The sequence below is a fragment of the Athalia rosae genome, chromosome 4 (genome assembly GCF_917208135.1).
Source record: "Athalia rosae chromosome 4, iyAthRosa1.1, whole genome shotgun sequence".
Lineage (NCBI taxonomy): Eukaryota > Metazoa > Arthropoda > Insecta > Hymenoptera > Athaliidae > Athalia > Athalia rosae.
Window position 1 is genome coordinate 453,149 of NC_064029.1, and position 27,611 is coordinate 480,759.

Below are 27,611 nucleotides of genomic sequence, written 5' to 3' on the forward strand. Positions count from 1 at the left end.
CAACTGGCATCGAGTACCTATTATTCATCCATTCGCATTGGTTTTTCCGCATACGCTTGAAAAGTAAACTTCGTTACGGATTTTCAGGAGGTGAAAATTCTCGTCGGAGATGTAATAATATATGATTATCATTTTTTGTGACTCCACGCCGGTATTTCTCCGCTTATCACGGTTCGGAATTCGCGGTGCACGGATGCTTACCTAGAACCGGGTTATTCTATTGCCGTGAGTACAAACGGTGACCGACATTTGGTTACAGTTGTACGGCTATGACGTCGCCGAATACATACGCGTAGTTCCACGGGTGAAAGGGACCAGGGATCACTATTTTTTTTGTTTATCTGGGTCGGCCCCATAGCCTGCACGTAGCTACGCTGCAGCCTCCATGCTATTTGCTTGGTGTGAATTGTCTTGGAAAATTTGAGAAAATAATCACATTTCAACTTCGAATATCATACCTGTGAATGGGATCCGGAGAGTCCGGAACGAATGAATAACAGAATAATTTTAATGATTAGAAAGTCATTTATATGGAAGATCGGGACATCGAGTCATTGTACTTTTCATCAAATTATCTCATTTATTATACACTTATGCACGTGGATTTGATGCAAACTACTACCACAGCCGCTTGGATTTAATTGCAAGACTATGAGCTGCAGGAAATAAATACCTATCCGCTCACTTCCTTATAAGATCGGTTGAATCGACGCGGCGTAGTATAGAAATTCCATCTAATTTACAAGATATGGTCGCAAACTTTTTAAGCACCGCAGTTTGTATTCCGATGAGCGAATCGTCCGCTGCATTTCGTCTGGCATAGGTAGAGTGTTGAGAGTTAGATAGTACAGTAGATAGTTTCTCTTAACTGCTAACTGTTGTTTTCTTTATTCTTCTTCTTGTTTTATAAGTTTGAGAGAAAGCTTTCGACGTACCTACCTTACGGCGGGTGAATGGATCGAATGCTCGCACTTTTTTTACATTCGATTTCCTAAACAACGTCGTGGACTCCTGGTGCACGTCGCACGATGTTTGAAATTAGCGATATATTTTAGAACGTCGTTCGAAAATTTGATTCTCTGGGAAACGAGAGAGAAAAGACGACAGAGAACATGCTCTTTTTCGAAAAGGAACGAATTCAATTTTGTACGTCTTGCGTTCGGTCAAATTAACAGCCGCCACTTTCTACGAGAACTCATCGCCACGCGCGTTTGCCCACGCGTGCAGGTCGATCGGCTGAAAGAGTAGAAGGCGAGAAATGGAAAAATAAAGTCAAATTACGATCGAATGACCGAGTAATCGAATTGCCGAACGGTCACGCACTGAAAAGTGCGCGACCGCTGCAGCAATTTCGATCTCGTTGGTTATTCTTGCGGCATAGGAAAACCGATTCACCGAAGGACACCCGCGGCGACATTTCAATGGTTTATTCTTTCTCCTGAGGAACCCTCGCCCACCTATCGACATAGCGTACGTTAAGTTGACGAGCGGAGGTGAAAAATGCGCAAATTACACACAACAAGGAATCGTATGAATATTCAATACGGTGTCTACCGTACAGACGTATCTAGGTATAAGTTTGTACAGGGAATGTTTTCGACGATGCGTCATGTAGTGTGTACGTACGTATCGCAGACTTGAATAATGCACACGTGTACCATGTACGTACTTGGGTATAGCTGTGGCCGTATATAACATATTCCAATAAAATGAGTTACGTAGCCGAAAAAAATGAGAAACTGAAGCAAACCAAAGGTTTTTGAATTCCTGCAGCAACGAATATAAGTTTCTAAATCTAAAAATGGCAAAGTTCAGTTAAGTATTCCTGGTAATTATACTCGAATGGTGAAGAAGCTGATGTGATAATGGTCGCGAAATTATGCGAACATCACGAACGGCATAAAATATCGTCTTTCCTCGCCAGAATGATTTGGGTTTCGACATTGACGCTACGAATGTACCGCCCAGATCTCAAAATAAATGTACATTTTTTGGAACGCGAGCTACGAGATGATTATTACTTTTTTCGTTCTCCATGAAAGCAGCGGGTATATTTCATGCATATTCCATACTTTCAAATTTAATCGTAAAAAGACTGGATATTGTAAAAGTTATGATTTTTTTTTTTTTTTTTCAATCTTCCCTCTCCTCCGTTTCCTTCCTATCCTCTGCCATCGTTGAAATAGTTCTGCAAAACGGCTGACGGTAAATTTTGTTATGAATAGTTTGAATTCAAGTCTCTTAAATTTTTGGGATGGTGTCTCTACCTTTAAATAACATTACGAAGCTCGAACTGAATATTTTATAATTAAACGTGGTCGGTCATTCAAGTTGCGAGTAGTCAGGCGCTACGGAGTGGCCAAGAATATTCACGATACGGTGGTACACGTATACACGCTAGCATAAATATATTGAATAACGAAAGAATCCTCAATATACTCGACATGTCGGGTTAATTTTTCGCGAACTCTATAAAAATTTGGCAACATACACTGGTCTGTGGTTTTTTTTTTCATTTGAACTTGGAAATTTTCAGCAAGGTCTCAGTTCAATATATCTATGGTCTCAGTATCCCTTCGGTCATTTTAAAAGAAGATTGAATGAGAGGTGGTCGTAGAGCTACCCGGTCAAACGGAATTTTGATTTATAGCAGCTTGAATAAACAAATCGTAGTGAAAAAAATTCTGTACGGCTAGCAATGAATCACTTGTAGAACAAAATTAATCTCCCCCAATTATGAATTCATGTGTATAATGCCTATGCATACTAATATCTATATCGAATAATAATTTTTTGCTCACACGTTACTATCGCCACGATAACTCAATTAATCGCTGTTGAAATATCAGCAAAGTGTGGTCCAGCATTTATTCGTATCACATACACACCTCGTGTTCATATGGTTTTCTTACTGCCGCCTGGCTGAAATATGCTTATCATCGTGTTCAGCCGTCGCAGACAACGCGGATCTTGTAAGATCATCTAATAATTACCGGCCGTGAAGTTGTTACTTCACACTCATCTATTCGGAAGATCGTCGATGATTTTTTATTCCCTAATAACTCATAAATTTCCAGCATTCTAGGTGGGAAGTTTGCGCGTACAAGCGACGTAAAAAAAAATAATAATTACAGCGAAATCTTTTATAAATCATCGGCTGTAATACACTTGATATTTTTTACCGATCAGTCCGAGAATTTCGAAAAACAAAAAATATCACACCTATGTACGATCGTCGCGAAGTTGTCAAATTGACGGTGAATCGTTTTTATCAAATGGAGCGCGTTCATTTCTCGACTAAAGTGCAATTCATTCGCTAACGTTAAATAATTCGTAAAATTTATTCATCTGGCTACAGGTTGACTCGATCCGATCGACGTAATGACTTCTAAACCCGTCGTATGGCATCCTGCGGTTCTCGTGCGACCCACGGATAACATTTTATCGTCCGAAATGGTTCGATTGAAGCGCTTCGAGCCATCTTACGAAAAGTCAGTTCAGCGGGTTATCCATGTATAAATATTTATTTTGCAGTTGGCGGTAATTTTTTTTCTCGTTCAATATTTCAACGAAATTGAAAGGATTGACCCAGGCGCGTAAAAATTCATGCTCCAATTTCTATCGTCGAATAATTGTGGGAAAAAAATCATCTTCCATCAAACAAACAAACATACGTCAGCAGCTCGAACGATTCTTTTCTCTGCCATAATTCGAACATAATGTATCCGCATAAATGCCCAGAGGCAAATTGCAGTTGATCCGTCCGCGTTCACGGATCTGCAATAAGGATATGTTTTCCCCACTTATGCACATATCGTGTATCTTTCTTTTTTAACATTGCTCTCCGAGCCATTTTTGTTACATTGAGGCGACATGGCATGGAAACGAATTTCTGCTCTACTTTCCAGAGAATCTCGGCATAGCATGACCAAAATAATCCAGAACGAGTACGCGCGAATTTGGGAACGAGATAGGAAATTTTGGGCGAATTTACATCTGCCAGCTACCGGTACCAACGTCAAAAGGACCAACGTTCTCCTCTTGCGCAAAGTATATCGTAATCCAAGTTGTGGGAAATTTTTATTCTTCCATCAGAGCAGCGCAGCAGCAATGCTGATCAAACGATCATGAAATTTTCAGGTGGTCAATACGAATTTGCGAAAGAAACAAGAATGTCCGGAGCAGTATCGAAGCAAAGCTGAGTACAGACGCAAACTGAAACTCACGAATCAGCGCGCTGATCATGCAGCTCGTAAGATGAATAAGATTCAATAATCGGGCGACAAACTGTCAAACAAGTTTTATGACGATCGGTGTGTCGATCGCAATCAAAATTATTAGACTCGAGTGTTTGTAAAAAAATTTTTGCCAACATTTACATGATAAAGTCGAGGGATTAGATGTACCGAACGAATGTACGAACATGTTTTACAGCACATTTCACCAAAAATTTGAGTTGGTTTTTGGTTTTTTTTCCCAAATATTGACAGAGGTTTTTGAATATTTACGAACTATGAATAATGCATTCGGGCAAGTATACAATACGGCATTTTATTGCTTTTTCAAGTGGTCGAATGTGAGATAAAAGTCAATCGATAATTGAAAAAGAGTATCACGGTATCATCGAAGTGTAAGATCTGGTCATAACTGACACAGGCTCGACCCTTTCAAAACCTCAATTTTAAATCAATCTTCAGACGGAATTATTATCCGTACGGTGTATACCTCGGTGTATTCTGAAAAGATATTCTCTCGTCCTTAGCAAAGTGACAAAAGTCACGAAGATCCGCTTGAAAACTATACATACTCATAAACGTATACATGCATCTACAGGGTTATCCATGAAGGCATGTTAAACACTAAACAACTAATCGCATGTGGACCACTTTCACTTTTCCATACAGCAGCATCCATTCAGACGAATTCAACTCTTCGACTAGATGAAACTGTAAGGCACATAGTTACGACAACTCGCATCTTTCGACTCGACTACGTATTTTAGTTTTCAATTTTTCGAACTCCTGATACCCGATTTATCAAAAAGTACGGGGAGAGGAGTAGGAATATAATTTTGATTTTCAATAATCCACAGGTTATCACACGAGTCTTCTATGATCAATTTGAGTGAAATTTTCAAGATTTCAATGATCGTTGAAATAATTCGGCGATATGTAATATAACATGGCGATGATTTACTTTATTACATAATGCTGTAGGCGAGATGTAAGGCCATCGCCGTCCCGATCTTCTCTCCATTTTCTCTGGAAGCATTTCAAACCCAACGGGAGGTGGAGATACTTTGAAGTTTTCTCAGACAAAACCGCGAGTAGACAAATATTATCCGAGCAGCGACAATAGATGATGGCCGATAAACGGAAGTAGGTATAACATCGGTGCCTTCCGGGCATTGTATATCGGGTCTGACAAATCTTGGTCCATATATCTCATATTTGCAATTCCCGATGGTAAATTCAATAGTGACGTAGATAAGCGGAACAACCGATATACCGGTACAATAATTCATTCAAAATACTGACTCACGCGTGAAAAAATAAATGTAAAACTTGGCAAATTTATGATACCTTTTTTTCTTCCGATCTTTACACATCGCCACCTTGACCCGTCTTGTGATTTTTCTCCCGTCTAGCAAATCCGGCACTCGTCATCATTAAAGAACTATATAATTTTATTACCAACTGTAAACCCGTAATAAATAATATTTCTGCATACGACGTGCCTTACGCGCGTTACGTGCTTAATTTATCCATAGGTATACGTTTTAGATTCGAATCCTTCCGCATCAACGTTGCTGTAATACTTTGAAACTCGGGTTGCATCGCTGCACAAGTTGTCTTATTTGTTATTTTGTTATCGTCAATCGGACGTGTTTGTTTTTTCCCGTCGTATACCTTGGGACGCCGAATAAAATGAATTCCGCGATCGCATAAAAACAGCAAATTCAAGCGCGCGAATATACGATATACAAGGATTCGCTAATTGTTTGAACGGAATATACCTATTGCCCGTGTACGTACGTACGTACGAGAAAACGCGATAATTATTATCGTTCGAGGATCACACGACCGCCTTGAGATACAGCTTGTGCTTTCGGTCCACACCACAAAATTTGCACAAACTAATGCGGCAGTTTTTTTTTTTAAATAAAGCAGGTGCATCCTATTTCAGGTCATCGCGAAGACGGTTTTGACATACTTCAAATTCACCAGCAGGAAAGAAGAAACGTCGGTTTCCGTGGTTTGTGTATACGGTTGGAAGTCTATACGATGTTACAGGCTGTAGCGCTGTATATAAACCGCATGCCAATTAAGATATGTCGGACAAGTATGTGCGTATCGAATAAGGTAATTACCTGCGTGATTACTATTGTATATTCATGTTGGAATCTCACGAAGGTGGGTTCTGGTAAACCTGATCCTCAATTGGCTAGAGTCGTTGAAAACTCATCGTCGAATCGAATTCTCGTCACTAACAATAAGCGGCCGCGACTTGAAACTTTTGAATCGGAAGAGATGCCTGAAAATTGGAACTTGCGAAAGTTGCAACTTTTTCCATGTTTCGGATTCTATTTATGAACATCTTCGTCAATTTCGCATGCAGCAGTGCACCGCAAAACTCGCTCCCAATGCGAAAACAAAGAGGGTCCGCGACGTCGTTACCGGGGCGAGGGTCCCAGGAGCGTTTGGCTGGTTCTAACATTACTCGTCCGACCGGTTGACGCAATTTTGAGAGATCGCTCAACCCGTACCCATAGAACATGCGATGCCGTAACAAGTGGTCGTCTTTGTCATCGTAAGTAGCGAGCCGAATCGCATGATTCGTTGCCGGAGTCACGGGGTTATTTCATCTCGGACAATTAGATTTTGTTTGATCGTTATTCGTCGGAGTGATCCGCGTCACTTTGATAACCCTTTTGCCCTCACGGTTTTATTTATATTTTCGCGAAATTCAACCAACGGAGGTATTCGAAAAATCGACATGGATTCGCGAGTCTTCGAAGTTTGCCGGTGCACCGATGTTCGAACGATCGGAGCTGAGAGTTCCAAAATTCGACGACAGACGAGATAAGTACAAATAATAATCTATGACAACAAGAGCGACGTTTCTGTTTCTCGTTGTACGGTCTTACTTTACCTGGTAAGACTCGTACCTTCCGTAAAAGAGAAGGGGAACACCGACGCCGAGGACGGTCTTTCCAGTTCTCCGCACCGTTCGGTTCAGTGTAGCCGCAACCATAGTGGCGATAGGATATCGTCGTATCGTGCAGGTCTCGTCTCAATTTGCGGGTAGGAATCTGTTTTTATTCTAGTCTCGAACAACTTTCGATTGCAGCCTACCTACCACAATACACTGTCACATATTTCGAATCCAACGCTTCTCCTTTTTCTCATCGTGATTCATCGTCCTTTTTGCATCGCCCCGGGGAGAAGCGAATATCGAGTATAATACCGTTACGCTCGATACAGTTAATTGCACTACCTGTTACATGCCCACTTTGAAATATCCTGCGAGACGTACGGCTTGCGCGTATTTTAATTTATCAATGAGCGTGCCTGTGGTTAAAAAAGAATTTTCACGTGCGACGAAGGTTTTAGAGATTCTCCGCTAAGCTACCGTTCTGACGAATCTTCCGTCAGAGAATATCGACTCTCATTTATAAATTTCCATCGTACGAATTTGAGGTCTCGTTACTAGGTATTCGAAACTAGGAGTTTACTGTTAGTTATACCTTTATGCAAATAAGTATAAGTAGGATACCGTCATCCGCTCGTCGCATCTGCGGCATTTTTCGGGCATATTTCGAACTGAACTATGCAGTTCTATACGGTCGATGAATTTTGAAAATCTCAACGACACTTGACGAAAATTGTCCGTCCCTTAAAGCCATAAAAACTATGTCGGTAAATTCCAAGGACAGTAGAGGAAGGTCAGCAATTGGGATTTGTTTCATGGCGTAGAGTCATTGAGAGATTGTTTGCATTACTCAATAGTACGTTGCATGATTTGTTTGAAATTGACTCCTCTATTGGCAGGCTGATGTTTATTTATACGTAATTCATCGGTATAGGTATTCCACCAGGCTTTGATCTCGTACGTAATGTTTGCGTTCAAATAAAATTAGTAGCACGGACACGTGCTCAAACGACTTCTAACGTGCAATTTTTATAACTACATACGTGGACACGGTCATAATCGTACCTCGATCGTTGTTTATTCGTTCATTTTATATGTTTCTTTCTTTCTCTTTTTTTTTTTTCTTTGGTTCTTTTTTTCGAGACGAATAATTCTTAAATCATCGACTCTTTCTCGGACGACAGTCTCGACGATCCGCTACTATAGAAAATTCAAATAACGAAAAAACAAACTTCCGTGAGCTGCTGTCGAATGAAAGTGTTCACAGAGAGATTCGGGTATTATATTAGAAAGTAGCTATCCGGTTGCTTCGCATGGTAACGTAATAATAATATCTTGTCTACCATTGAAATCTTTCTCCCAGATAATTTTCATACCGCGATAAAGCGAAACTTGGATCAACCGCTGCGCGATTCTATCGCGTCTTGGGATGATAAGATATAAGGGAGTTCGAATAGCGCATCGCTCTCGATGATCGACCATTAATTTTTCACTTTTCGACTTTGTTACAGATGATCGTCGGAGTTCTCTCCGTGTTCGAAAATAGGCTTTCAAATAAACCGGTGGTTGACGCAGCCGCAGTTCTTCGTCGGGGGTGTTTATAGATCCGTCGACCTCGCAAACTGATCGCTTTCGATGGTACGCCGCAGCGAGCTACCGACTGACAAATCCGAGCTGAATTAAGCTGTATTAATAATCAGCCGTTGGGTCGCAGGTGTTTGGTAAGCTTTGGAAAAAAAATTCACGGTACAAAGTGTGATCTCAGGCTGAATAATCAACGAGGCCGCAAAGTTTTCCGTATGCACTTGTGCCCGGAATAGACGCACTGGCGGAGACGTTGAATTCATTCCAAGTTTATTTGTGAGGTGAAAAAGAACAACGAGACAAAACGAAAACATGTCGTTCCTAAAATCGACCGGAGATATTATCGGCTTCTTGTTACTTTCGCTGTTCGCCATCGTCGAAGGAATTATAAAATTATTCACACCCCTTAAATATCGAATGAAAAGTGTAGCCGGTGAAGTCGCCCTAGTTACCGGGGGTGGAAGTGGACTGGGAAGACTGATCAGTCTCAGGTTAGCAAACCTTGGAGCGGTGGTCGTTGTCTGGGACATCAACAAGAGCGGTAAGTAGCAGCGGCAGACCTGATATCTTTTTTTTAATTTAATTACCAAAATGGTTACCATCTTCAGAGCGGGTCGTTATCTATTTTGAAAAATTCATTCACCCTCCCAGGAACGGGATGTGCAATTGATCGTCCCTCGAATCATTTTTTGTCGGGATCCCAACGCGGGGGATTTTCCCGCCCCGTCACAGACACTTTTTGAATCCCGAAGGAGTTGGAATCGCGGATCGTTGGATTCGATGAGATGCCCGATCTTTTCCTTTATGCGTTTCGCACGTGTTCGTGATTTCGATGGCCGTTCCAGCAGATCCGTACGGTGTGCTCTAAATTTCATTACGTTTCACCGCTCGATAGAACCGGCTAGCGGTTTTGAACACGAGGTAAACTTTCTCCCTCGAATAACGTTTATACGACTCGCCTACGTTGACACCCGTGAATTTCAATTTCAGAAGGAGGCGATGGCCTGTCTCGATATCATTATATCTTTATCGTCTCGCGTCGCCATTCAATTTTCCACGTGTCTTCGCAACGTCGGTTTATCGCAATTCGCCTTTTCTCAATTACACCCACGGTGTATACGCATGTAGTCATTATTGCACACTCGTACAGGTGGAATGATCGCAACTTTCATGACGCGCTTCTCGAATACCGCTCGTTAGTTTTTATTTTTTTTCTTTCCCTTTTCGATGTGTCGTAAATATTATGCAAGCGTTCCGCGTTTCTAAAGCGTGTGGGTAAAAAATAAAATGAAAAAGAACATATACAAATGAGAACAAAAATGATTGCGCAAAATTATATTGCATGGTGGTCGCGTCGTAGAAACGTACAAGTATGCGCTGCGCTGTATCGAGCTTTCTGGAATAGCTTCGTCGCATAATCATATCTTGTAAATTTGATTTCTATAGATAAATCTTACGCGGTATGCAACTGATCCAAGTATCGCGGTGGTGTAAATGAAAGTTGCCACATCGCTGAACGAATAAACTTTACTTCCGAGGAACGGTAACGTGCATCCCTGATTTTCGTCATAATGGATCGTTGGGATATGCGATTTCCTCCATTGCGGGAGACCCTACAAATCGTAGAGATGAATAAATAAATAAATAAATGAACAAATAAATAAATAAATACTATTGAGAACAGGGACGTAAGGTTGAGAAGCGAAGCTTAGCCTAGACGATTGCGATACTTTCGCGGAGTTCGCTAATTGTAAATTGTTTCGAGCGCAGAGTTGGGACTGCAGGCGCGTACGGTACGTAACTACGTTGGACAGGTCATGGACGCCGTCTTGTGCAACGGAATGAAAAGTTACTTCGATTACCCTGATTTTATCACCTGGCAATTTTTTCCGTCAACGCGATCGACGATCGTTCAATCGCTCGTATATTCCCCATCTGACGCGTCATCGGGAGAAGTCATGTCTTTGTTAATAAAATAGAAAATTTTAATTATTCAATTTAGAGAATTTTTTTTATTTCACGGTAACTGAAGATCCTTCTCATTTGCTTCTAATAGAAATGAGAAAAAGAAGTTCGGGCTTTCCTCGGGTACCCCGTTCTGCCCCCTGCCCCTAATTATAACAGAGCTTACGGTTCGAGGCCACTATACAAGTTCTCAACTTTCCAAAATTATATCGAAAACCAGAATTCATCACTTTCCCTCCGAGTAAATTTTGTGTAATCGTAAAATTCGTGAGATTCCGCGTGTCTGCAATGTCTTTAAACTCAAACTTCCATAATCAATCCGTTCCCCATTAGCCACTAATTGTTATCTTTTTATATCTTTTTTATTTTTAGGACAACGTCCTTTGACGTAAAAGAGACATTACGAGTGTGCGATGTATAATTTATTTTGGCGACCAACTTCCGCTATATTTTTACCGGAATTATCGAGCTCCATAAATATCTACCCACAATTATGATTAAAAAACAAGAAAGAAAAAAAGAGCCAACCAAAAAACGAAAAAAAAAAACCGGTTCACAGGAAATTGTTCGACCTGTTCGCCCAAAATGTGAATATATATGGATCTAGCATCTTTGCATAATTTCTTCAAACGGGGTCTTCTTCCCTGCTCTATGTATACTATAAACTCGTTTGGCTTTTTCTGTGCGGTTTTGTTTTTTATTTTTTTTTTTTATCTTAATCGAATTAAAAGAAATTATGTCAAGGATTATCGTTGACACAACGATTGGAAAGATAAGAACGTTCACTGATCTCGAATCGCCACGATTCTAAATCGTTATTCGACGGTAAGACAAAATTTTTCGCTTCACAATTATTTTCGTTATCATTCCGACCGAATTAGTCTTCTTTGGTACGCTAGTCCGGTGAAATTTTGGAATTATGTTATGTCAAAGTAATTTAGAAATGTGAGGGACTCATTGAATAAGATTAACTGGAAGAATGCTAAGTGCCGCATCGACATGTGATATCATATCAGCTATTATCAAATTTCTTTCGACGTCGTCTGCTCTGTCATTCCATCGAATTTTTTACATTCGCTCTGCAATGTGATACAATTAATTCCCTGACGTAAGAATCGAATTCTTACACGATGTTATTTTCAATTAATCCATAATCAAACTGGCCGATGTCGTTCCTCTTTCTTTCACGTCTTACAGCTGAAATTATCCAACTGGTGTAAATTTTTCGTTCAGTTTTAATATTAGGTGTACGTCGCCTAGACTTCTGAGGAAAATTACCGCATAATATATAAACTCGACTTCGTGTGTAATTTGCCTAATTATTATCAGCGTACGAAATATGTATACAGTCAACATGCGATATCTGTTCAACGATGGTTATAGGTCAGCCCTTTTGGTCGGAGTTAGCGGTCCGCAGATATCAATATCGCGCCAAGGAGATTCTCTGAAATTCTGTTATTTCATTGAGCTTACTTCGACGGAAGTGGAAATTCGGGCGAAGGCCTTCCCGATCGTCGTATCGTCCCACGCCGTACACGTTGCGTATTGCCAGTTCTTCCTCAATGCCCAAATTCATGGTCAATATAGGCGTTCCGTGGTCATACCAGCCGCCCATCTCTATATAATCGGTGTAATAAATTCCAAAATCATTACATCGCGAGGTGGAGACGGCAACGCGTTACCGCCTCTCAGAATTCAAAGGGATGAATTTTTTTAATCGACGGTACGAACGCATCGAAGGACAGAGGTGATGCTACTTGGTTTTATCAATGCGTTATAGGAGACTTCGATAATCGGTAATAATTATTCTTGACTCATTCGCGTTGGCACACATTTTTCGTTTCTGTGTTCGAGCGGCGTGTTGGTATTACGATATAAATCTAATCTTTTACTAGGCGCAATGGGTGACGACCGCATCGCGGTACCTGCCCATCGCATACCCGTACGAACGCGTACACCTTTCTATAATTCTATAACGACCTCGCGGGGCCGGGGTGACAAATACGGTCATACCGTATTGCGCCAGGGAGATTATAAAATAATTTTTTATCGTGCATTATGCAACGCGATCCACCACCACGGCGCGGTACGCTTCGTCAATATCGAAGGGCGTGCCAATGTACGTACATATGTACGATGTACATTTATGTCCGTTGTGGGTCCAACTCACGAAAGGTTCACGTTGATCTCGCGATCCTTGGATGACATTAGACGGTATAAGACTCGCTATCCACATGTGAGGAAAAAACTAAATGCGATCAGTGGGATGAATCGATGACATCGCTGCAGTGTGCTGCACAATTTGAATTTTGTGCACAGGTACTTCTGTAGTCCCACTATTAGTATAGCGAAAATAATGCTCGGCGCGACAAAGACGACTGACAATGAGCCGTAACAGGCAAATTTGTCAGTTTTCGTGAATTGTATTTAATGAACCCTTGTCGTACGTATAAAACGTTTTAAAGTCGCAAACTGTCCGAAGGCTAATTGCAGGTCAGCGTATACGAATTAGCGAGGCCAAAAGTCCCCTGATGCTATTCTCTGCCGAACGTGGTATGGAAATCAAATTATTCGCGTTACACCGCTCAAATACGAACACTCGATGAATCATTATAACGATTACGAGAATCACATTCATTTCCAATAGTATTTGAATTATTGACACACCGCATACATACATGTACATAACGTGGCTCGATCATCTCGGAGGACTAAAAAATCATTGAAATCCGGATGGACTCGTTGAATGAGATTCTTGGGCTCTTGCAAATGAAAAAAAAAAAACTCGGCCGATGACGTCCCTGATGCCTCGCCTCGCTCGCAAAAACTAGATAAAAAAAAGTACCTGCATCGTGCGAGACTAACATAATAAGATAAAAAATATTTTAAATCGTTTTTTATTATTTTATATGGAACTTGTCACGGACGCCATTTATGTGTCACGCGCAAACGGGTTTGAAACTAGATCCAGGTATTTGTTCAAAAATATATCCGATATCGACATTGTTTGAAAAAAAATCCAGCCGCCGATCCAAGCGATCTGTCGCCCCTGCTGGATGTTGAACAAAATCTATGACATTTTTCCTATTTCGTAATTGAATAATGGAATTTCGTGCGTGACTTTTTGCATTTCTCCTTCTTCTGCGACGAAGATGAACGGATAGGCTTTGGTCATATTTCGCCTACAATTAGATATGATTAAACAAATAAACGATACACTCGATCCTATTTGGACTCGAAGGAACTTTAACGATGCGGGTACAGTTTCATAGTTTAGCGTTTGCAAAGAACAACGTTTTCGATTTTTGAGTTACTTAGGCGGTGACTTCAAATTGTTGAATGGAACGTGTTTTCGGCGTTTATGCATTGATTATTAGCTTACATATTTTTAAATGTTAGCGACGAGCTCGTCCAACGTGGAACAACCAAGGCGCTAAATAGGACCTTGGACTTTGCTGTCTGCGTTTTGCAAACATTTGAGAAAACAATGTGTTTAATTGTCGGTGTCTCGTCATAGATTCGTTGTACTCGTTATGCTGGACCGCTAATTTTTTTTACTTTTTCTTTTACTTTACACGCGTACCAAAATACGAATCTGTCTTCAATCAACATGCACCATTATTCCGGACCCCGCGCCCGGTAAGTTTCGCAAATATTATTCAGACCCATAATTTCGTATTTATCGGTAGAAATTTCTCAGAATGAATCTCGCAACTCAATGAGGCACCCAGTTATTAGCTCCGTCAACGCGGTTGACTGACCCAATGATAATATTCCAACGACATTTTCAAAGCGTACCACCGGTGCACACGATCGTCTCGTCCTCGAACAATCGCATAATTATATCGAAAAGTATTTGAGGAAAGGTGAGTAGGCCTCGCAGACTGTGAAAATGCTGGAAATTGAACCGAGTGAGAACCGGATTCGAACGATGCATTTGATTTATTTTCTTTTTTCCCTGCTCTGAAGAAAATACAGACTACTTGTTTAAACAGCGGAACATGCTAGCATCGCTAAACCGGTCTATTTCAGCACTTGTATGTAGAATCGTGACGTAGAAGAGCAGCGAGGAAATTTCCCTTGTGCAACTGCGATATGCAACCTTTGAGAATATCGTACGAAGCTCAACAGGAGCGTTTGATCGGAAATAGTACAAGGCTGTTATCGTTATCCTGGATTGGTCACCGTGCGTCAATGAGACTGCGTAATTATCCCGATAATTGTGCCACTCCGACGTAATAATCATCTCGATGAACCGATTGAGCGCAGATTGAAGGAAAAAAGATTATCAAAAAAACTATTAACATGCGAGCGAACGAGTTGTCTACCTTTCCGATAATTTATTCGAAATACTTTAACCCCGATAAATGATTACAAAAACATCTGTGCGAGAAGATATAATGCTCCTGCAACTGCTACATAAACCGAACCTTGCGTCCACGAGCCGAGTGATTTGAATACTCGATGATTGCGAAATAATTGAGAACGCGTTGCGGGGTAACGCGCCAAGTTTTAGAATTATGCCTATTACCGTGAAGATCTGATATCGACACCCATAGCGGAGGGGTATAATTGAAAAAAATATCGCGACCGTAGGAGAAATGATTTTCAATCGTTCCAAATAAAACACAATTCGACGTATAGTGAAAGGAACGGGCGTTGCTTCAAAAGTTTGTTGCGCCAATTATCATCGCTGTAAGAGACCGCACAACGATTTCATAGACGAAAATCCGGCGACTTTGGTACTCTCGAAAATCCAACGACCTCTCACGTGTTTTTTTTACTTTTTGTTACAGGAATCGACGAGACCGTAAAACTCGTGCAAGCATCGGGTGGCGTATGCTTCGGATACGTTTGCGATCTTTGCGATCGCGAGGATGTTTACCAGAAGGCTGCCCTCCTTCGTAAAGAAGTTGGAAAGGTATGAAATTCGTTCGGTGTCGTTAAATTGGACTTCGATCCTCGTTTCCTGCAGTTTTTAACGTAGATCGCCGATGGAAATTGGCCCGCGTATTCGCGCCGGCAGACCGATGACGTTACGAAAACTCTTCTCTTTCGTCATAGAAAGTGAAATATATCCGAGTCGCTGAGAATTTAACCGTCCAGTTGACCGAGTCAAAGTTGCCGTATATTTTCATTTCTCGATAATTATTGCCGGCAGAAGTTACACATAATGATAGCTTTCGCGCGATGTAGCAATCAATGTAAATAATATTATATCACAGAAATTGCAATTATTCGAATCGAGGACCGACGAGTGTCCGACATACGACGAGATTGCAAAGGGATCGACGTACTCAAATGTTAGATAATCCGAATAATTTAAGTGAAACCACAGGCAAAACCATTCCGCATAAAGTATGCACGAAAGTTTATCGGACACACTCGCAAAGGTCAACGTTCACCCCCCCGACGATCGATCATTTTCGTTTATTGCCAAACATCGCCCTACTTTTTTCGCTTTCGGGGGTAAATCATTCCAATTTAATTGACGCGACCGGTTTTTTTCTAACTTATTTCGACAGGTAACGATCCTCATCAACAATGCCGGAATTGTGACAGGGAAGAAATTCCTGGACACTCCCGATCAGATGATCATTCGTACGATGGATGTGAACATCATGAGTCATTTCTGGGTGAGTTTATCGTGTTATCGTATACAATTGAGAATCCTCCCAGCGGAATTTTCTACCATGGTATCACCGTGAATCGGTGAAATCATTTTCGAATCGACGGATGTTTTCTCTGATTTATGCCCGACGGCAAAATGATCTCAATTCAACAATTCACGGTGTTTTTTTACCGGCAATGAGGATGGCATCTTCAACGATTTCAGACGGTCAAGGCGTTCCTCCCCGGGATGATGGAGGACGACAAAGGCCATATCGTTAGCATCGCAAGTTTGGCGGGTTACACCGGAATTCCAAAATTGGTAGATTACTGCGCTTCCAAATTTGCAGCAGTCGGATTCGACGAAGCTCTGAGGATGGAGTTGGAGGTAAGAAAGAAGAATTAGAAAGCTCGTTAGTTACGAACTGGTTTCAGCGTCGACGCGATCGCCGGTTGCGTACCAACGGTGAACCTGAATTAATTGATAAATTTAACGCGGTGAATGACATCCTGCACGGCTATATCGTATTTAGGAATCAAAATCAACGACCAGGTAACACTGACCAGCGGTGCGGTAAGCCGTAATTTCATTGTGACACTCGCCACGGTCGTGTTGTGTCGCGGCACGAATCAAATTAGAGATTAGGTAACTGCGGAAACGCAAATCACGTACGATAGGACGCATTATGTACTGGAAAAATTTGTAATCGAAATTCACACGGGGATACGTTCTTCGCGAGTAAAATAATATGAAATCCTCGCAATACGTGTACGGTGCACCGGTGCAGAGGCCGCAGAAGACGATTGTTCACCGTTGCACATTCTATTATTGAACCGTAACAATTTTTATTCTTTTTTTATTTCTCTCTTCTTTCTCAGGCCGAAGGCTACAGCATTCAGACCACGGTCATCTGTCCCTACTTCATCCGCAGCACGGGTATGTTCGAGGATGTACAATCCAGGTGAGAATTGAAGAGAAATAAAAGTTTCACTCGTAATACGATATACCGGTGTACCTCCTTTCGAGAGCACGCTCCGCGCACCTTTGCACCTGACGTGAGAATTCTTAGCCTGAATATAAATCGTCGCCCCAATGAAAGGACCTGCGTTACACAATCCTTGAATTATTTGATCTATGACGATTATTTTGAGATGGAAAAATCGTTACCCCTTATTTTCAGGTTTGTTCCCACGTTAAAGTCAAACGAGGTAGCCGACAGAGTAATTACAGCGATGCGTTGTAATGAAAAGTACGCAATTGTTCCTGGATATCTTCAAGGCATGCTCGCATTGAAATGGCAAGTGGTTCACCTTTCTATCCACCGATTTGTTCATTCTTGCGTACACCTCACTCTTTCGATTTAGGACTAATCTATGAATTATTTCCGTAGGATGTTTCCGTGGACGTGCGCGGCGATGTTTTTACGAGGTCTTGTCCTCGACGCGTCTCCTAATCACGGGGTACCATCGCCCTCGATACCGGAAACCGAGGTCACTAGCATCCCTTCCAAAGACCAAAACGGCTCCGCGCTTCATCATCAAATCGCAAGACGCGTGTCGAGTTCAGAGAGGAAGCCCTAAAATTTTGTAAATTGTACGTTACGTTATCAATACTTGTACGCGCACGTCATTCGCCTTGCGAAATGTTGACGCGTCCCCCTTCTCTTGGTATTTGTTCCGATGACTTCACACTTGTAATCACGCATTCAAAATTCAAAATTACCCGACTAACTGCGGCTGAAGGATTCACGCTACATACGTATACGTGAAGCGAAACACTTTTTCATTGGAGAAATTTGAAGAGAAGACCAACAGATCACGAAGAATATTTTTTGTCTTTTCGATCGAGTGACAGGTATCGCCGTAATAATTATAAAAGCTCTCGACGATAACTGGGGACCAATGCCTTGTGGTAAAATTGCTTTGAAAAGGAATTTAACGACTGGAACTGCTGAACTCGCTGCAGATCAATCACCGCGTTGCCCTTGCGCTGTTTTATCAGCGATAAAATGTCGGCTCATCTGCCGAAAACTATTCAATGCAGATGATTCTCCGCATGTTTAATATAAGATTAGATATTTAAATATACGTTACGTAATATATGCTCTTTATTTTCGCTGAAGAAATAATGACGATCGGCGATCGAAGACCAATATCCGATGTATATTGTATTTTTGGTAAAATCACATCTTACACGCGTAAATATATTGCATAAATATAACGAATAAGTAAATTAGTTACCTCGAAAAGTACATTATATGCTAGGTTTTGTGTAATATTATGAAGCATCGGAATTCGAAGAAATAAACGGATAAATAAATTAAGTTGACAAAATGAATTATTCAACAAATATTAAGGTTGTGCTACGTTGTAGATCGGTCAGATGAGTGACTCTTATTTTTAGGATATGCATATAACTATGTGTAGTCAAAGCTTTATCGCAGTCACTGCTGATAGCTTCAGTTAAGATGAATAATTATTTAATTATTATGCGTTTGTACGTATGATTATGTATCTTATATTTTGTCTTATTTACAATCCCGAATGTACCTGTGCAAGGTGGCCTCCGATTCCGCCCTGTGCTATAATTAATTGTTAAGTGTGAACGTATAGATACAGGTAGATAACCAGAGGGTGAGAAGGTGGCAAAAGCTGACAGGCGATAACAGAGCTAGATAGATTGTACGAATAATTGTACGGTGAAAAAATTACGATACTATGATTAGGTCATCGAAGCAATGATGAAAAACAGATGGCAACGACGTACCTGAATTGTGATGAAAAAAGTTGCGGAGTCAATTGAATAATTTTCTTTCGTTACCAACGATCGCCAATTGAATTAAAATTCAGTTGGCGGAATTGAAATTTTGCTAGCCTTATCCCGTGATTTCTGTCGGTGCTAGAAAACGTTCGGTTGCAAAAAGTGTCCCTGCGCTCGTTCCTGTTGAAAAATAAATATTTTAATCGACTCAATGACAATTTTTTTTTTCACATGGGAAATCCAGATTCGAATGAATTCGCGGGTGGCGATACATAAACCTCAGATTCGCTGGGTTTTACAATTCTGAGCTGGTGCTTACCTGCAATTGCGATATTCCATGTTCTCACTTGTTTCGAGTATTTACGAACATTTGAAAATGTAAAAACCGAATAAAAGGCCTTAATAAATAACCAGAGGAGATTATCGACGTGTCGTTCGTTTCAATTCTTGTAATGTTATATATTTTCTTCTCGCGAACGCTTCGATGTCATTATTGCACCTCCTCACGATTATACCTTAAATAATTACTTTCGAGATAATTTAACATTCAATTATGTATGTACGTTAGGTAGATTAGGCCGAGTGCCATCCCTTGCCTTTCAAATCGTTGAGCGATAAATTGTAATTGATAAAAATCGTAAATGCAGCGATGGTTTATATGTAATTGAATTATTTTTAACATATGATATTATTATGAATGTACGCAATAAAGTACAAAATTTACACGGTTATTCGTGTAGTTTCCAGAAATAATTCCCACGTGCTCGCGTTCACGCGCGATATCCGCAGGTTAATCTAATCTTTACAACCGCTTACCGAAACTTCCTAAATGATACATATTTCTTTATCGCACACCGTCACAAGTAGAGCACAGAAATTTTCCCATTATAATGTGATTCATTTTTTTATGAAATTATGTCAACCGTTTGGCGAAACCTGCATCGCAATCGGATGAAAATTAGTCGGCGATCGCCTCAAATGTTCGACGAGTATAAATTGAATTACGCTTGTCGAAGAAACAGCTCTTAGGCTCGAGGATGATCCGGTTGAAAATATCCCGTCCTCGATGGATGTCGATACGTATAATTCCCAAGTGAATTATCCGCCCCCTGAGGTGTTCCAAAATAGATTACGCCACGCCGAGTTATTCGGTATCGATTACCTATATTATATTCCCGTGCATTTGCATCCCGTGAAGAGGTGCCGTAACGTCATCGTCTAAATAAACTACAGCAATGTTCTCCTGAAATAGGCCATCGTTTGTATCGTCCACATTCACTGATTATCGCTACGCACATACCATACGTAACGGACAGTTTTTATCTAGACAAAAGTGCGCTCACTTCCTCGTCTATTTTTATTCGCATTCTAGCATTATGACGACGACACGAATACAATTAACAACGAATTACCGAGGCGGTAAAATCGATCGCGTATTTTTTCATAAATACATCCGGCCTTGCTTCGTGCCATACGTTACACCCAACTATATGCCTTTTAAGAATCGAGCAGGCGGAAGAACCACCGATTCAATTTACGTGGGTTTGGAAAGATCGAGGATGCCAAGTGTATCTACGGCGCAAACAAAGTAATATCCTTGCCGAGGAACATTAGATCAAAAAATTTGCAAGAACTAAGCGCGGAAATCGTTTCCACCGGAAGACGCGTGCAGAGAGGGGAAAGATATTATCTCATGTAGTCTATAGGTTCCGCATCAGCATTCTGCTCTGGTAAATGAATTTTATGACGAAGTTTGCAGCAACCTAGTCCAGTACCGCGGGTAAATATGAAATCATGTCGGCGAAGCGAGCCAGTCCGACAAAGTACCGGCCCTAGAGTGAACCGTTATTGTTACAGTCTAGTCGGCATAGAAAAGTCTAGCCCGGCCGTTGAACATCCCAAAATGAATTTGTTTGTTTCTACGTTGCAATGATTTGAGGCGGGAGTCTCGTTCGTGCGGTCGTCGGTTCGATTGGCGTACGTGGGTGGCACCGATAACTGTACTTGTAATACCACCAGGTACATCGTAACAGCCGAAATGTGAGCCCGGGTCTTTCGGATCTCATTCTATCGTAGATAATCGTAGAGACGATTTCATTAATTTTATAGTCGCGAGAAGACGGTAATGTTTAAAATTGTGCGCCGTGCCTCGGAATGGAATGAAATTAACAAGCTCGGGTGATATCAAGGTCGGGTTGTGGTTGTAAAAAAAATTTATTGTCGTAATCTCTTCGGTAACCGACAAAACCCTGGTATCGGCGAGTTTCTAATATAATTGTGTCATTTTTGCACCACGAACGAACAGCTGTGCAAATATATGTACGAGCGTCTGTACGAACATGTAGTCGTTCGACCTCCGTGTATTAGTTCGTGATATAATGTGACGATAAACCTCCGACAAATTGGCTCTAATATCGGACAAGAATTTTCTCATATCCTATAGAAAAACGGAGATTTTTTCGCGCATCCAGCAAAACGCTAACAAATATCTATGAAATAAACCGTGTGACGTACTCGGAGTCTATTTGTACCATTGGCGCATTGGTTGATTCGAAGGAATCGGCTGCAAAATTCAAGTGAGTTCGATTTTGCTAAAGCCTCGAGTCACCTGTACGCGCGCCGACGCTCACCTGAGCGATCTCCTGAAGTTTGTCATTCGCTTATCGCTATCAAACTGATAAGAAAACTAACGACTCTTATTGCAACGTGTACCTCTTCTCAACCTCGGTATACATATGTATGAGTTCTCGTCGCGCGGAGACTGCAAGGTTTGCTTCGCGTATCGTGAGCGTACGGAAGTTTTGCAGAAAATAGAAAGAAAAATCGTGAGCAGAACAAGCAGTGATAAAACGTAATTACCACGCGCGTGCTGTAGCGGGATCGATAAAATTCGTATAATTGAACCGGGAAACGCGATAGTCGATCGAAATGACAATACTAGGTGTGTCGTTCTGCAGCACGTAATATGAACTCACCGTGAGAATATTGTCAAAAAAAAAAAAAAAAAAAAAAAACGGGTTTGAATCTCGAGTTTTTGAACGACGACATGGAATCAAAGGAAAAAAGAGGGTCGGTGAGGATAACGGAACTCGTGAGCTTCTGTTTACTTATACTCTGGACATCGAAAAGCACCGTTGATGCCCAGGAAACTGGAAGTCTGAGTTTATGCATACTACAAACTTCCTGTAAATCTTGCCTGGAAGCAAATTCCAGGTGCGCGTGGTGCAGCGATTGGGTAAGCCGGTAGTATTCCTAATAAAGAGACACCTACTCAATTCACAGTTTTAAATCTATCGTGGATCTTTTAACGCTTACGCAACCGAGTACAAAAATTTAACTGTTAATTCAAGAAGTACATAATTATATTCAACTTTCGAGTATGAGGTGTACTCCGGAACGCGTACCGTGTACACGACTGATTTTTATTTCACGTACTCGTACAGAAACCAACCCACGAGTGGTATGTCGGTACAATTAACATAACAATTGTGGAATTGTGCACAGTATCGGATAGTACGTCGAATAGTGCTATCGTCAACGACGCGTGATACAAAATATCATCGATGAATGGAATGAGAGGTGGCGATTATCTAAATACGGATGCAGATTTATCGCACAGCAATTTGTACTGTGCGAATCGTTCTTCGATCGGAAATGTTTCGAAAGCTGCATTTATTGACATCGCTGTTTAAAGCGTAATTTGCGTTTGTCATTCAGGAATACACGAATTCTTCTACCGGTAGACCGAGATGCAGCACTTCGACTGCGTTACAAACTTTGGGATGCCCTGAATCCTCAATTTTGCTCGCCCAAAAAGAGGAAACGGTGTATCTCCAAAACGAAGAATTCCAAGATGTTACAGCGGGGCAAATTCCGGTCCAGCTACGTCCTCAGAAAGTTTTAGTAAAGCTGAGGCCGCACTCGACGCAAGTGGTGAACCTTCAATTCAGACCGGCCAAGTAAGTTCAGATGAAAATCTTAATTACATCAGAAGATCCATTTATTACACCGGGACATCAGATGTTCGTGCCGAAAACGTTCATAACTGTACAGAAGAGATCTTCGAACCGTGAACGCAAAAAGCTCTCAGAACCATAAAAACGAGGTTTAGATAACAAGATGTATGGTATGACGTAAAATTTAAGCACACACACGTCCTATTATTTTTGGATCAAAGACCAGCGCGCGATGCTCGTGAGACCGCGACAATCTAGATGAATGTTAAGATTTGGTGCCTCAGCAGAAAATGCCCGATGACCGAACTTCGTCGTCATTTTGCTCTGTATACGATATACCGGTACACTTAATAATCTCCACACCACTGCAAGGCTATACGTACATACGTGAAATTAGGTTTCCTCTTACGGTGTAGATAATATTTCGTCATGTTGATATTATATTCCATATCAAGACCAAGCGTAACATTTTATACCTTAATGAATACGGTATATGTCACACAGCACCGCTGCAAACACTTATCAATAGACTTTAGCGTTACCGATTAAGACTTACAATTAGCTGATGCTGCTGCTATTATTTCATGCAATGTATGCGTATACAATTGAAATGTGCCAGCAGTTCTATTCGAACTCATCTTTTCCAAGGTAGACTTATCATTCCACCTCAATTATATCTGACATGCCGTAGCTAGCAACAATTGTGTTATCTGCAATGTCCAGAAATTATCCGATCGATTTATACTACTTGATGGACCTGACCTGGTCGATGAAGGAGGACAAGGACACGTTAGTGTCGTTGGGTGGCAAATTAGCACGAACTCTTGGTACCTTTACGAGTAATTTTCGTATGGGATTTGGTAGTTACGCCGACAAACCATTGATGCCATACGTATTTCCTGGGCATGAAGAGAATCCATGCCAAAGCGAACATACCACATGCGCACCGCTTTACGATTTCAGACACCACATGCAACTCAGTAGCGATGTACAAGAATTTATTAGCAAGGTATAGATTGCAATCGATCTTTTAGAGAAAACAAGAATGATTCAGGAATTCCGCGCATCCCATTTTGCTCGTACTGATCGTAACCGTTGCGGCATTTTCAAGGTGAACGCAAGTGCGGTAACAGGAAATGTTGATAACTTGGAGGGAGGCCTCGACGGGGTTGTTCAAGCGATTGTCTGCGCCGACCGGGTTGGCTGGGCTCATCAAGCTAGAAAATTAATGCTGGTTGCGACCGATGGACTCTTGCACTTTGCTGGCGAGGGAAAGGTGAGAAATAATATTTCATTTCTCTGCACCCTGCGGAAAACTAAATGATATCCCGCTGATTCATCGATATCAGCTGGGTGGTGCAGTTCATAGGAACGATCTTCAATGTCATCTGAACAGCGACGGCGAGTACTCCATGGCGAAGACGTACGACTACCCTTCGCTCGCGGAATTATCTCGTATTCTGCGGGAGCACAAAGTAAATTTGATTTTTGCCGTGACGGAGGACAGACGCGACGAGTACGAACGAATCGCAACTATACTCGAGGAAAAAGCTAGAGTTGCAACTTTGGCGGCAAACAGTTCCAACATATTGGAGATCGTGGAGAGGTCGTATCACGATATCGTATCGAAAGTTGTGCTCCGTGATAATTCTACTGGACCATTCGTACTCGAATATTTCTCAAAATGCGGTCTTTCGAATGGTCCAGAATTAAAGACGTCCCAATGCGCAGGCATAATAGAGGGTCAAGTCTATGATTTCAAGGCAATGTTTACCATGGGATCGTGCCCCCAAAATCAAAGTCTTTGGGTAAGTTCCACACGGAAATATTCTACATCACCCGGTCGTAAGATTTTACATATTTTCCATTCTTAGAGACAAAAAGTCGTGATCGAGGATGCTCTGGCTTCGGAAGCTTCGGAAACAGAAATTGAAGTTGAATTACTCTGCGGGTGTGATTGTGATCCGCAGGACGATTCCTACTGCAATAATGGCAAAAATGAGTGCGGGTTATGCGAGTGCGAAACTGGCTGGTCAGGTCGGTATTGTACACGAGATTATACGTCCTTCGACATTTCGGTGAACTCGAGCTCATCCCATATATTGTGTGTACGCCTTTTCTCAGGTGAAACTTGTGACTGCCATGAAAGTACCGGACACGGTATAAACTCCCAGTGCATCAATCAAAAAGATACGTTCGCGTGCTCAAATCGTGGTGAATGTTTTTGCGGGCAGTGTTCCTGCGATCCAGGATACAACGGACAATTCTGCGAATGTTCACCATGCGATAAGGTGCAGAACGAAAAATAAAAAGAAATTTTTGTCACGATAATATATTCATATTCTAGTAACTCCTGACCGAGTTATATTAAAAATGATAATCGTTAAATGATCCGAATTTATTGTACTCTTCAGGCGAATGGTCTCGAGTGCGGCGATCGGGGTACGTGTGACTGTGGAAAATGTGTTTGCGTCGATGGTTGGGCCGGAAATGCTTGTCAATGCCCATCTGGAGACGATCTCTGTATCGCCCCCGGAAGCAAGGAAGTTTGCGGGGGGCATGGATACTGCGATTGTGGCCAGTGCCGGTAAATAAATTCTTAATTCATTAATGAGGCCAGAAATGATTACCTATTGAATACATAATTGGAAATTATTCTTGCGTGAATTTCCAGATGTAATGCTACTGCTCCGGATGGTCTGTTTTACCGCGGAACGTACTGCGAGTCTTCCGCAGGAGCTGGTGGAAGCGGACTTTGCATATTTTACGCTTCTTGCGTGAACGCGACTGTCGATTCACCGCAGGAAGTTATAAATTTCTGCCAAACCAATGTAACCGTCTACAGTACGGTAATGGTTGACAAAGTGGACACAGGTAAGCTTAGAAAGAAGAACGAAGAATCGATACATGAAAGGGAAAATATCGCTAGTGCTTGCGTAAAAAAATACAAATACAATAGATGCATATTTCTTTACAGCTAGTAATCAATATTGTTTCGTGAGAACTTATGCGGATACAACAGTCTGTACGATCCCTTACGTCTACGAATTCAACGAAGACAACACCGTAACGTTGAAAATTGGACCCAAGGTATTCTCATAAAATTTTTAACGCGAAAATGCCTTTGCGTTGACGCGATCACTATTTTCTGCCCCTTTCCTTAGGACTGCAGAACTCCGTTGCCTGCAGCGTTTGTCCCAGGAGTGGCATTCCTGATTGTAGTTCTTCTAGGCATTGTTGCTCTGCTGATATGGAAGTATGTGGAACGAGCTATTTTTTTTCTGGAAGTTCTTTAGATTCAAAAAATGGATTTATTCATTCACTTATTTGAATGTTTCGCTACAGGTGGTTAATGAAGTATGATTTCAGGTGCTGCACAGCCTTGAAAGATAAGAAAGAGTATGCTAGGTTTGAAGAAGAGCGAAAACGGACGGTTTATGCAATGGATGAAAATCCACTTTTTCGCCCTGCAACGACACGTTTCCGGGTTCCATCAATGATTAAGGAAGATTAGTCACCACATTGATCAAAGAAGTACATGAAAAAAACACAGGAATTTATTTGCGAAACCTAAATACGTGAATGTACTTTACATACATTCTAGTCCATAACATGTGTGTGCGCATGTACGCGTGTGTAGTAGTATTATATTCTCAGACGTACCATGTACTTATAATTCAATACCGTACTGGAAAATATACATGCAGGGCGCCCCAATCTTTCGTTGAGATTGAACGCTCATAGAATAAGCACCATCGATAAACCGCTTGGTCTGACTTCTGTACAGAAATAAAACAAGTTGGGAAGTGTAAACTTGTGAGACTCGGATGACTATATCTTCAAATATATAATTCTGCCGTTAATTCTGCATCTGATTAAGCCTAAATCATTGATTGAGTTTAAATTCGTTGTTGTCGAGTTTCACTTCAGTATCTGGATGGCTCTTCTCTTCTGGAGTGCTGATTTCATCCCAAAAATGATTGCCAGAGGTGAACATTATTTCCTGTGAGTATTAGGATTCATTGTTCCATTCACGTTTGAATTCGTAAGGTAATAGCAAGATAAATAGAAAACCAACTTTATCATTACAGAGACCATTCCAAATGGATCCTAAAGACTCTCTAAGAACAACATCTATTGCCGGTTTGTTCTGATCCCAGGTTGCACGAAGAACAGAATTGTCTATGAATGTATAGATGCCAAATCCGAACATTTTGCCGTCAACTCCAAGTGATCCTTGATATTGTGTTCCGTTGTTGTAGCTATAAATCAATCAATTATTCTATACGCTCTGTTCGGTAGTTTAGAAGGTGGATTTTTTTTATGTATATTCTATCATCGGTCTACCGTATGTGGACTTCACTGGCGATTCGATCCTCTATCCAGTAAGTTTCGTAATTATTAAAATCCTGAGTTACATAAGTTCCACGGCCTGGGCAATGAATTGGACTTATACGAATTTAAATGACCAATTCTTTACTAATCAAGTCCTTTTTCAAATGCTAAAACGAAATACCTTGCCTTGAAATGACACGCTTGTCCTTGGTTATCATGTAGCCACCAGTATAGGTGTCACCATTTGA

The 27,611-nt window shown here is 41.2% G+C and overlaps 4 protein-coding genes across 6 annotated transcripts; 3 read left to right on the forward strand and 1 right to left on the reverse strand.

Moving 5' to 3' along the window:
• Positions 1 to 2,539: 2,539 nt before the first annotated feature.
• Positions 2,540 to 4,964, forward strand: LOC105687433. The gene is made up of 2 exons (XM_048654722.1): positions 2,540 to 4,050; positions 4,141 to 4,964. Exons 1-2 carry the CDS (start codon positions 3,874 to 3,876, stop codon positions 4,273 to 4,275), a joined length of 312 nt encoding a protein of 103 aa, XP_048510679.1. The 5' UTR covers positions 2,540 to 3,873; the 3' UTR covers positions 4,276 to 4,964.
• A 2,132-nt stretch (positions 4,965 to 7,096) lies between these two features.
• Positions 7,097 to 19,803, forward strand: LOC105687599 (epidermal retinol dehydrogenase 2-like). Its single transcript, XM_012403381.3, has 8 exons — positions 7,097 to 7,304; positions 8,664 to 9,277; positions 15,498 to 15,622; positions 16,227 to 16,337; positions 16,538 to 16,699; positions 17,191 to 17,273; positions 17,493 to 17,609; positions 17,703 to 19,803. The coding sequence occupies exons 2-8, from the start codon at positions 9,049 to 9,051 to the stop codon at positions 17,890 to 17,892; spliced, it is 1,017 nt and encodes a 338-aa protein (XP_012258804.1). The 5' UTR covers positions 7,097 to 7,304; positions 8,664 to 9,048; the 3' UTR covers positions 17,893 to 19,803.
• A 1,110-nt stretch (positions 19,804 to 20,913) lies between these two features.
• LOC105687611 (integrin beta-nu) lies at positions 20,914 to 26,891 on the forward strand. Of its 3 annotated transcripts, none has more exons than XM_048654717.1 (12): positions 20,914 to 21,648; positions 22,790 to 23,031; positions 23,752 to 24,037; positions 24,140 to 24,304; positions 24,378 to 24,836; positions 24,903 to 25,065; positions 25,153 to 25,319; positions 25,443 to 25,615; positions 25,703 to 25,902; positions 26,006 to 26,118; positions 26,193 to 26,284; positions 26,398 to 26,891. In XM_048654717.1, exons 3-12 carry the CDS (start codon positions 23,780 to 23,782, stop codon positions 26,540 to 26,542), a joined length of 1,935 nt encoding a protein of 644 aa, XP_048510674.1. In that variant the 5' UTR covers positions 20,914 to 21,648; positions 22,790 to 23,031; positions 23,752 to 23,779; the 3' UTR covers positions 26,543 to 26,891. The 3 variants fall into 3 exon arrangements, with proteins under 3 accessions (XP_048510674.1, XP_012258821.2, XP_048510673.1); XM_012403398.3 differs by lacking the exon at positions 20,914 to 21,648 and adding an exon at positions 21,661 to 22,307; XM_048654716.1 differs by lacking the exon at positions 20,914 to 21,648 and adding an exon at positions 22,658 to 22,702.
• On the reverse strand, positions 26,863 to 27,514 carry LOC105687434. The gene is made up of 3 exons (XM_012403090.2): positions 27,376 to 27,514; positions 27,107 to 27,290; positions 26,863 to 27,031 (listed from the first exon to the last, which is right to left on the reverse strand). The coding sequence occupies exons 2-3, from the start codon at positions 27,239 to 27,241 to the stop codon at positions 26,915 to 26,917; spliced, it is 252 nt and encodes an 83-aa protein (XP_012258513.2). The 5' UTR covers positions 27,242 to 27,290; positions 27,376 to 27,514; the 3' UTR covers positions 26,863 to 26,914.
• Between the last annotated feature and the right edge of the window lie 97 nt (positions 27,515 to 27,611).

Bases quoted from the DNA above. Each gene is read 5' to 3' on its own strand.
- LOC105687599 (XM_012403381.3), top strand. From the start codon at position 9,049: ATGTCGTTCCTAAAATCGACCGGAGATATTATCGGCTTCTTGTTACTT. The intron at 15,623-16,226 runs GTATGAAATTCG...TTATTTCGACAG, and splicing joins TTCGTAAAGAAGTTGGAAAG to GTAACGATCCTCATCAACAA. The intron at 16,700-17,190 runs GTAAGAAAGAAG...CTTCTTTCTCAG, and splicing joins CTCTGAGGATGGAGTTGGAG to GCCGAAGGCTACAGCATTCA.
- LOC105687611 (XM_012403398.3), top strand. From the start codon at position 22,119: ATGGAATCAAAGGAAAAAAGAGGGTCGGTGAGGATAACGGAACTCGTG. The intron at 24,837-24,902 runs GTAAGTTCCACA...TTCCATTCTTAG, and splicing joins CCCAAAATCAAAGTCTTTGG to AGACAAAAAGTCGTGATCGA. The intron at 26,119-26,192 runs GTATTCTCATAA...CCCTTTCCTTAG, and splicing joins CGTTGAAAATTGGACCCAAG to GACTGCAGAACTCCGTTGCC.
- LOC105687433 (XM_048654722.1), top strand. From the start codon at position 3,874: ATGGCATGGAAACGAATTTCTGCTCTACTTTCCAGAGAATCTCGGCAT. The intron at 4,051-4,140 runs GTATATCGTAAT...TGAAATTTTCAG, and splicing joins ACGTTCTCCTCTTGCGCAAA to GTGGTCAATACGAATTTGCG.
- LOC105687434 (XM_012403090.2), bottom strand. From the start codon at position 27,241: ATGTTCGGATTTGGCATCTATACATTCATAGACAATTCTGTTCTTCGT. The intron at 27,032-27,106 runs GTTGGTTTTCTA...TAATACTCACAG, and splicing joins ATGGTCTCTGTAATGATAAA to GAAATAATGTTCACCTCTGG.